Source organism: Belonocnema kinseyi, chromosome 8 (genome assembly GCF_010883055.1).
Source record: "Belonocnema kinseyi isolate 2016_QV_RU_SX_M_011 chromosome 8, B_treatae_v1, whole genome shotgun sequence".
Lineage (NCBI taxonomy): Eukaryota > Metazoa > Arthropoda > Insecta > Hymenoptera > Cynipidae > Belonocnema > Belonocnema kinseyi.
Genome location: NC_046664.1, coordinates 20584429 through 20595619, shown reverse-complemented (window position 1 = coordinate 20595619; position 11191 = coordinate 20584429). Strand labels below are relative to the sequence as shown.

The following is an 11191-nucleotide window of genomic DNA, read 5'->3' as shown; positions in this document are numbered from 1 at the left end:
ATATATGTGTCTCAATTTTTTCTAGTGTCGAATAGTCTTAGTTATTGGCCGTTGAAAAGCAGTGTCCCGGTAGTGGCGTTTTGGCCGTTTAAGGGTTAATATGAACATATGATCCAAATTTGTTAAAAGATTCCAAATATTTTTCGAATTAATTAAGAATTATTTTCGTTTTAAAACGTCGTTTTTTTAATATATAAAACGCTAACATAAAGTTAAATTATTTAAAAATATCAACCTTTAAAATCGAGTTATTTTTGTCATTTTTTTTATGAGTTTGAAATAACCAATTTCCTGTAAAATACGTTAATGTAACCTGAAACTGTCAAAAAATTTCAGATCCTGTTCGAACAGCAATATTATTTCTTTTTAATACCAATTTTTTGTTTAAAACACTAACATAACCTGAAATTGTTCAAGTTTATGACTCTTGTTTGTTTGAAATATACTTTTGTTTATTAAAAATATAAATTTAAATTGAAAAACACTGAGAAAATTAAAAATATAATTGCTGAAAGATTTCTTATTTTGTTCAGTTTATAGTGCTTTTTTCAAGTATCAATTTTTGTATAAATCGGCACTTAACCTTAAATTTTTTAAATTAAATTAAACTATAATTATTTTGGTTTTGAAATACAAAATCTTTTTCTCTTTTAAAAGATTCTTAATTTGTTTTCAAATTATAATTATTATTGTTTTAAAATACCAAATTTGTTGTGTAAATCGCTAACAAACCCTAAAATTGTTAAAATTTGTGAATATTTTAAAATCATTTTTTTAAACTAAATATGAACATTTCTCACGATAATCAGCAGCGTAATTGAAAATTGTTAAAAGATTCTTAATCTTTATCAAATTATAATTGTTTTTGTTTTGAATTATTTTTTATTATTGAAAACATCAATTGCCAAAGAAAAACAATAATCTAAAATCGTTTAAAGTTTTAATATCTTGTTCAAATGATAATGATTTTTGTTTTTAAATACCAATTTCTGGTGTTGAACGCTAACTTAACCTAAGCTTGGTAAAAAATTATCGTTTTTATTGACAATAACCGATTTCCTATAAAAACATTAACATAACTTGAAATTGTTAAAAAATTGAAAATATTGTTAGAAATAAAATGATTTTGGCTTAAGAATACCGACTTTCTGTGAAAATGGCTAACATAACCTCAAATTGTTGAGATTTGTAAATATTTCTTTATATTATTATTTGTTATTGAAAATACTAATTTCTAAAGAAAACAACTAACATAATCCAAAATTGTTTAAAGTTTTTAAATCTTGTTCAAATCATAATAATTTTTGTTTTAAAATACCAATTTCTGGTACAAAACGTGAACTTAACCTAAACTTGATAAAAAATTAAAATTTTATTTAAAATAACCGATTTTCTATGAAAACCCTGGATATAACTTGAAACTATTTGAAAATAAAAAATATTTTATGAAATGTAATCATTTCTGTTTAACAATACCAAGTTTTTGTGTAAAACGCTAACATAACCTAAAATTTTAAATATTTTTTTAAAATCAAATTTTTTAAATTAAAACTACCAATTTTCGATCATTATCCGAAATTGCTAAAAGATTCCTAATTTTCTTCGAATTCTAATATTTGTTGTTTTGAAATATCCATTTTTTATTTTTTAAAAACACAAACATTACCTAAAATTGTCAAAAATAGGAAATTTTGATGATTTTGGTTTGAAAATTCTTATTTCAATTTTTAAAAAAATTAATATAACTGAGATTTTTCAAAAATTGCAAGTCACTATAATAAAAAATTACAATAATTTACTAGTTAATTTAACTATTTTAATTAAATCATGAGAGTACATTTAATTTTCAAAATTCAAAATTTAGAGAATATGACGCTATTTTACAAACTAGTTTTAAACGTCTTAAATTATTTTTAAACAAATTATTTTTTGCATTTCTGAATAGCATAACATCCTTCCGAAAATTGATCAAAGATAAAAATAGAAAATAAAAAACAAATATTTTCGAATACTTAAAAATAAAAATAGGATTTATTTTTTAATCAGTTCTGCACCCAAAAAAAGTTATGGAAATATATGGGACTTCACGTCATCAAATTCCCAACAAGTTAGGCTTCATTTCCGGCCTATCGATAACAGAATCGAAACGTGAGTTAACTTTACTTATCCTGACTTATCCACACTTGAAAGGCTACGCACGATATGACGAATCTGCACATCTGCAAATTTCGCCTCGCACTCGCGTGGAAATTTAATTAGATTTAAAAATAACGGAATACACTTGTTACTAAAATTTATTCAATTCCAGACTTTAATTACTTCCTAAAAAACGTGATTAAATAAAATAATTCAAAAAGAAAATTAACAAGAAATTTAATTTATTCGTATTTTTAATAATTATTTGTTAAATAGTGAGAAAATCTCGTTCTATAAAAATGTGAATTATTTATAATCAAAATTTCCGTGTATAGTCTCATATTTTTATTATTACTAATTAGTTATTTTTTTATGAATAATTTTTATTTATTATTTCTTAAATTCTAATTGGAAACTATTTCTATGAAAATAAAAATAATTTAAATCCAATTTAATTACTGTTTTTATGTTGCATATTTTCATTAATTGGTGCTCTTTAATTGTTTTTGAAGATTAAATCTTCCTTCGATCCGAAAGTAAAATTACATTAAGTGTTCCATCATTTCATATAAAAATTATTCATCTTGCGGTAATTTTGCCGAGCTAGAGTGAAAGAGGAATTTAAACCTCTTCCGGATTCTCCACTTCGAAATGCCTCGTTAATTTTAGTGCCTCTAAACCTAGTTGAAATTGCACAAAACTGCCCCACCCTTCTGTAAAGTTAGTTTTCAACTTGCACATCATTCCTGCAAGAAGTACTACAAGAACAACTTTTTTTTTTGGTATCATATTTCTCAACTCCTCTTTTTATAGTATGGCATGTGCGGCTTAATTACATTAATTACATCACCTCGAATGTCACTGAACCCTCGCCAATACACTCAGAAAAATATTTTGTGTGGAATTTAAAAAAAAAAATTTTTTTTAATTTTACAACAAACAAATTTAGAACGGTGAAAATTATATCAAAACAAAAAATAAGTTTCATGGTAACAAAAAAGCTTTTTTTTGGTATGAATTGCATTTTCTTGCATCAAAGAAAAATGTTTGTTCCTGAATTTCAAACAGCGTTTTTTTATATTCTCTTTTTTTTATATTTACAAAAAATAACTTAGCAAATTTATTTTAAATTGAAGAAAAATTTCCATGGGAACAAGAAAGAATTTCTTTTTTGGTATAAATGAAATTTTCTTCGCATCGAAGAAAAATATTTTTCCTTGAATTTCAAAAAGCGTTTTTTTAATTAGATTACCTCTAATGTCACTGAACCCTCATCAATTGACTCAGAAAAACATTTCGTCTGGAATTTCAATAAAAGTTTTTTTTAATATATATTTTTTTTAATTTTACGAAAAATAAATTTAAAACTTGGAAAATTATTTCAAATTAAAAAATAAGTTTCATGGCAACAAAATAGCTTTATGTTTTTTTAGAAATTAAATTTTCTTGCATCAAAGAAAAATATTTTGTCTTGAATTTCAAAAAGAGTTTTTTTATTTAATTTTTTTTTAATTTTACGAAACATAAATTCGAAATTGCGATATATCTTTTTTCTTTTGTAGAAATAGAAAATTTCTTCGCATCGAAGAAAAATATTTTGTTTGCAATTTCAAAAAACGTTTTTTCAATGTAATTTTTTTCATCTTACGAAAAATAAATTAAAACCGGGGGAAATGATTTGAAATTAAAAAATAAGATTCAGAGGAACAAAAAAGGATTTGTTTTTTAGTATAAATGAAACTTTCTTCGCATTAAAGAAAAATATTTTTTTTGCAATTTCAAAAAGCGTTTTTTTAATATAATTTTTTCTCAATTCTACGAAAAAGAACTTCGAATTTTGTGAAATTGCTTTAAATTGAAGAAAAATTTGCATAGGAAATAAAAAAATTCTTTTTTGTTATAAATTAAATTTTCTTTGAATCAATGAATCATTTTTCGGACAATATTTTAAATCGGAAATAATTAAAATGCTTTTCATACATTTTGGAAATCAGCAACTTACAATTAAATTATACAATTGCGATTGATTTTAATTGATTCTTTTCAAAAATTACCAGAATTAAAACTCTAAATTTGATAAAATCTTTTCAAATTTGCAACCTAAAATTCATTTTCTTTCAAATCACTTTAAATTGAAATTGCAGTTTTAAGATTCTCAATTTGTACAATGGTGATCTTTATTTGTTTAAATATTCTGCAAGTAAATAATTTTAAATTTTAGAATTTTCTTACTTTTATTGTCACATTGTTACCGCATCTGAAATTATTTAAATTTTGAATTGTATAGTTTTAAATTACTTAAGTTTCAAATTATACAGTTCTGAAATTCGCAAATTACAATTAATTCAATTGTGATTAATTTCAATTGATCCTTTAAAAAAATATTGAAACCTACAATTTTTATAACAATTTTTAAAATTTTCAATAAAAACTTTGTCATTTTATAAATTTGAATGATTTGAAATTGCTGAATTGTGAATTTTGTAATTTCTTTATTGCATTGAATGATCTTGAATCATTAGTTTAAAAAATGTTTTAATATAGTCTGTAAAGGCCTACAATTTAAAAATATGTACAATTTTAAATTGTTTTAATTTTAAATTTCACAATCTTAAATTGTTTTAATTTTATATTTAACAATTTTAAATTTGAACATTTTAAATCATTCAATATTAAATGTTTTTAATTTATAACAATGCAACTTTTGAGGTTTTCAAATGTAAATAAGACTTTGCGAGTTTAAAGAAAATAATTGAACATTGATAAATATCATTTCAAAATGTGTAATTTATGTTATATTATTACCCTCTGGAATTATTTCAGATTTAAATTGTACCACTCTCAACTAATTAAGTTTGATAATCATACAGTTCTGGAATTATCAAACAATCTTAATTGACCATTTTTAAACGTTTTTATTTAAAAACGATACGCTTTTAAAAGATTTTTAAAAAATCCTAATCCAAACTTTCAGTAAAGTTTCAATCTAAACTTCCTTCTTTTATGAACTTTTCTATTGAGAATTTCACAATTGAAATCAATTTTATTAATTTAATTTAAAACTGTCTAATTTATAATATATTGTTACCATATGACCTTAATTATCAATTTTCAAATTTGATTAAAAGTCATCTTATTTTTAAGGATTTAAATTAAAAATTTTAATAAAAACATTTTAAATCTAGAATCTAAACTAAGTCCTTTCATAAACGTTTTTAATTAAAAATTATACCGTTTTGATCTTTGTAATTTGTACAATAATAATCTTGAATCGATAGTTTGAAAATTGTATATAAATATTCTGTCAATGGACAATTTTGAATTTAAAAATTTCAAATAATTCTAGTAGAAATATTTTTAATTTAAAACAGTGATTTTAAAAATCACGTTTCAAGATTCTGCAATGCAATATTGTACCAATAACTAAATTTAGAATGATCTAATTGTAAATTAAATACGCTTATAAAAGGACTAAACTTAGATTAAAATTGTGAAAAGTTTCAATTAAATTTTTTAGAAAATTGAGTGGTCAATATTAAATTTTGGAATTTTAAATGATTTTCTAATTTATAATTTTATATTGTAACTTCTGAAATTATTTCAATTTTAAATCATACCGTTTCCGAATTCAAATCAAAACATTTGAAAATTTATATCCAAAGTTGATCTTTTTTATAAATTAATTTAATTTGGAATTATGCAATTAAGAACTTTGCAATTTGTTTATTGCATTGCATGATCCTGAATCGTTAATTTCAATTCTTTTTAAATCTTCGATAAAAAAAAGACCTTGCAAACAAATTAAGGCGGGTCGTGACTCGAAAAAATCGATTTTCCAATAAATCTGGACCAAGGATTCTGACAATCGACAAAAATTGCCATTCACTGCTCAACAGAGCATTCAGAGTAGACCAACTAAACGTGCTTCGACCTGCTTATAAAATAACGGCAAGGGAGATGCAGCTGCTTTCACTGCACAAGGAAACCTAACGTTAGAAGGGGGAAAAAAATTCACCGTTTACAGAATCAATCCACTCATTTTTTCAAAAAATAACTATCCCGTTACTCTGATCTTAAAACTAATCAAACAATACAAAACAATATAAAATAAATCTGAAAAAAATTATTAAAATAATACAAAATAATAATTAATAATTGCAAACTTTTATTTGATTAAGTAATTACTTCCGGGGTTCACTTAAATTGTTATTCAAACATTATTTAATGACAAAATAAAAAAGACTACATGCAAGAGATTTTTTCATTTGTCGCTAATTGTCACGAGTGTTATTTATTTATTGTTATAAAAACAAACATTTTTTTTAACAAATTTGTTTAGGAGATTGTAAAATAGATTTTGCACAAGTATATACTATATTTAAATAGTAATTCAAATTTTCTTAATAGTATGCTACTTGAATTATTTTTAATGAAATATTTTGGTGGCAATTGTTTTATAATTTTTTCAATTCCGGATATAATTAGTCATCTTTTTTAAACAAACTTTGATTACTCATGAAAATTTCAGGAAAAATAAACCCTAAAAAAATTGATCAAGATTAAAAATATCTTTCTTGGAAGAACTTTTATTACTTTGGAAATACAAATGTTATACATTGCACACTATCTTATCGAAAGACATATCCTCTTTTTATATTTTGCTTGCGACCATTGTCTTTCGATCCTGGTGATTTCTTACTACCATCTTTTTTTAAACTTTTTGTTATTCATTTTTATATTGTTTAAGAATACAAATTAAAAATGTATAAATACGGTGAAAATTCTTTATTAAGTTGAGAAAATAATGAAAAAACGTCATCAATTGAAAATTATTTCACGAATTCTTCTTATGATCATTCTAATGACTCTTTTTAAAAAGTAGAAACAATGTAAGAAAAGTTTATTGAATAATTTCTTGTTAATAGTTATTTTTTTAAGTTCACACAGAATTTTGTTAATTCCAAATTATCGATTTAAACCATTTTAATAAAAGAGATTACCTATAAATAATATAGCCAATTTTGAAAATATTGTTTTTTAATACTAATAATTCATAATTATTTTTTATCTAGTTTCGGATTCATAAGTTAATGAATTAAATTAAATATGAAATCAATCCTTCTTGTGACTCTTTTTTCAAAAGTAGGTACAATATCTAACAAAGAAAAATGTATCCACTATTTTGTTATTGATAATTATTTTTAAAAGTCTACAAAAAATGTTATATATTCCAAAATTTCAATTTAGACAATTTAAAATAAAAGAGATCACCTATAAATAATATATTCAATCAATAAAATATTGGGTTTTATCACAAATGATTGTGAATTATATTTTATCTAGTTTTGAATTCAGAAAAAAATTAATAAATAACATGTGAAATCAATCCTAATGTCTCTTTTTAAAAGTAGAAATAATGAAAAACAAAAGTTCATCCAATAGTATCTTATTAATAATTATTTTTTAAAGTTTACAAAAAATGTTTTACATTTCAAATTTTCAATTTTAATAATTTCAATAAAAGAGATCATCTATAAATAATATAGCCTTCTCAAGACTCTTTTTAAAACATAGAAACAATATCTAGCAAATAGAAATGTATCCACTAATTTTTTGTGGATAATTATTTTCAAAAGTCTAGAAAAATTTGTATACATTCAAAATTTTCAATTTTATTAATTTTAGTAAAAGCTATCACATATAAATAATATATAAAAAAATATTTTAAATTACAAATCTTCAATTTTCATAATTTTAATAAAAGAGATTACCTTCAAATATTATGGCCAATCGTTAAAATTTTGGTTTTAATCATCAATGATTGCAAATTATTTTGTATCTAGTTTTTCGATTCACAAATAAATAAAATAAATAAAATATGAAATTAACCATTCCTTTGACTCTTTTAAAAAAGCAGGAACAATATATAACACAGAAAAATTTATCCAATAGTATCTTTTTAATAATCATTTTTAAAAGTCTACAAAAAATTTTTTACATTCCAAATTTTCAATTTCAATAATTTCTATAAAAGAGATTGCCAACAAATAATGTTGTAACTAGTTAAAAATATATTTTTTTAATTCCACTATTCTAAAATATTTTATATCTAGTTTTGTATTGAAAAATAAATAAATAAAATAAAATTATTTTTAAAAGCCTACACAAAATTGTTTACCTATAAATAATACAGCCAAAGGTTGAGATATTTTTTTTAAATACCAATGACTTTTAATTATTTTGTATCTATTTTTCGATTCACAAAGAAATAAATTGTCAAATCAATCCTTCTTATGGCTCTTTTTAAAAAGTAGGAACACTATCTAACAGAACAAAATGTATCCAATAGTTTCTTGTGAATAATTATTATTAAAACTCTAAACAAAATTCCAAATGTTCAATTTAAACAATTTTAATAAAAGGGAGCACTTATAAATAATATATCCAAAGGACTTACAAATAAATAAATAAAATAAAATGTCACCAATTAAGGATAATAATATTTTGTTTTAAAATATTTGACTTACCTTTGCGCCAATTTGGTTTCCGCACTGACCAGCCTGGAGATGTACGATTTCCCTCATGGTGATGGAAAATTCTTTATTATTGAATTTAAAAAAATTAAAATATAAATTCGTCAGAAAAACTAAAAAATTGAAAGAGTGGAAGATCCTCGTCGTGTTCGACGGTTCCCAGTAGTTCCCTTGTCGCTCGGTGAATGGCACAAGAGTTCGAAACGATTTTCCTTGAGGCCTCTTCTTAGGGGAAGCCGCCGCCGCCGCGCAAGTGCAGTGTGCAGCACACAGTCTAAGTACAAATGAGAGAAAATAGAAATTCCTATCAACAAAAAATTTATTTATTTTTTTTCAGTTTTTAAAGTATTTATAGTTAAATTACTAGTTTGATCAATTACGCGCAACGCGCTCGTGTATTTTTTTCGAATTGAGAACAAAATACTATTTTCATATAAATATAATTTTCTTTAGATTCTTGAGAAAATTCACAAACATTTTTGAAGATTTAGGACATGTCGAAAAAGTATCAATTTTACACAAAAATAATTCTAGTAAATCCAAAAAATATTTCAAATTTTTGGAAGCTAAGAAAATTTACAATCCTCACGAATTAAAAGGTCCTTTGTATTATTTTTCGAAATTTCAGGAAATTATTTGACTTTTTTTAAAATCCATGTCAATATTCTCTCAAAATTAGTTTAATAAAAGACCAAAAATCTTTTAAACTTCTTTGCAGAAATCTAAAAAACATTATTTTATTTGTAACCTTTAAAAATTCTAAAAAGGCTTCAAAATGTAATTAGAACATTAATACAAAATTTTATTAAAATCTTCCGCATCCCATTTCCACATATTTTGAAATTTTCAAAACTTTAAATCAATCTTTTGAAATAAAATCTAAATCACTATAAATTTTCCTGAACATCTTTAACAGTTTTGAAATATTTGTTATCTCTTCAAATTTTTCGTAAATTCCTTAATATCTTTTCAAGTCACTTGAATTGTTCCAGCTCAACTGATTAATGGGATTAATGGTTCAAACATAATTATCTAATTCATATATATTTTTTAATATTTCAAAATTAAAAGAAATGTCTTTAAATCTTCTAGATTTTTAATAAGACGTTTAGTAATGTTTTTAAATGCTTTTCAAATTAATTTTTCAACCATAAACTAAGAGAAAATGAGAATAAATAGAAATATTCCTATGCCCAAATTTTTTTCAGTTTTTTAACTATTAATGCTTAAATTACTAATTAAAGAAAAAGCGCCACGCGCACGTGTATTTTTTTTATAAGGGAGAAAATTATTTTTTTTTCATAAATATAATTTGCCAAGTTTTTTTAAGAAAATTAAAAAACGAATTTTAGATTTTTAGAAATTTGAAAGAATTTAAAAAAAATAATTGATAAATTTTATAAAATCTTTCGAAGCCTTAAATTAATTTTTTTTCTCTTCAAGACTTCTTTGTTAAATTAATCTAACTCAACTATTTGGCTTATTTTTAAATTTAATTATATTATTTCGAAGTTGCTGAAAGATCTTTCAAAATTAAAAACAATTACCTAAAAACTTTTCAGATTTTTGTTGTGATTTTTAGAAATATTTTGAAATGTTTTCATGTCTGATAAAATTGTCTTTAAAATTTTTTTTATCAACAAGAGGCTGATGCAGATTTTTCCCATGAATCTTTAGAAAAGTTTTTTTCCAGTTGAACACATCCAAAATTCTTAAAAACCATAGACATTTTTTCCGAAATCTTCAAAATTTGTATTATCTTTTTAAGTTAAAAAAAATGTTACATTACTTTTCTAATGTTTTCAAAAATTTCAAACCTTTTAAATAAATCTTTTGAAGTTTTTTCAATTCTTTTTCTGCATTTCCTTAAAAATTATTTTAAAATAAATACAAAATCATTTCAAATATTCCCAAAAATTTGAAATTCTTAAAAAGCCTTCAAATTTTTTCTCGAAATTTTAATAATTTACATTTATCTGAAGATTTTTCTAAATATTTGCAAATTAAAATTTTAGGAATCTTTTGAAACGTTTTAAAATATTTTTAACATTACTTTAAAATATGCTTTTCAATTTAAAAAATCGTTACAAATTTTCCCAGGAATGATAAGAAATATTTTCTTTTGTCTTGAAATACTTCATACTCCTTAAGAAGCCTCCAAATTTTATTTCAAAATCTTGAAAAATCTATATTTCGCTTAAAATTAAAAAAAATATGATCAAACTAATTATTTTTGACATTTTTTTAAAACTTCTAAATATCTTCTTAATTGATTCAAATGTTTTCTAACTTTTTTGAAAAATTATTTTATATTTAAAAAAATTCATTAACATTTTCTAGTTTTGTTTTTACTATTTTAATAATCCTTTGAAATTAAATTTTTTTAGTATTCTTTATAAAATATTTCTTTTAATAAAACAGAAATTCAAATTTTTTCAGGAATCTTAAGAAGAATTTTTTAATTTCTTGAAACTTTTCAAGATACTTAAAATATTCTAAGTTTGATTATAAATTAGTTTTAA

General features: G+C 22.4%; 1 protein-coding gene across 1 annotated transcript in view; it reads right to left on the bottom strand.

The window, feature by feature from the left end:
* Window positions 1-8865, bottom strand: part of LOC117179001 (tubulin beta chain-like) — a 31146-nt gene extending 22281 nt beyond the window's left edge. The window contains exon 1 of the mRNA XM_033370611.1: window positions 8664-8865. Within this exon, the coding sequence (XP_033226502.1) occupies window positions 8664-8720 (57 nt within the window). The 5' untranslated portion in view covers window positions 8721-8865. The remainder of the gene's footprint in view (window positions 1-8663) is intronic.
* Window positions 8866-11191: the final 2326 nt, after the last annotated feature.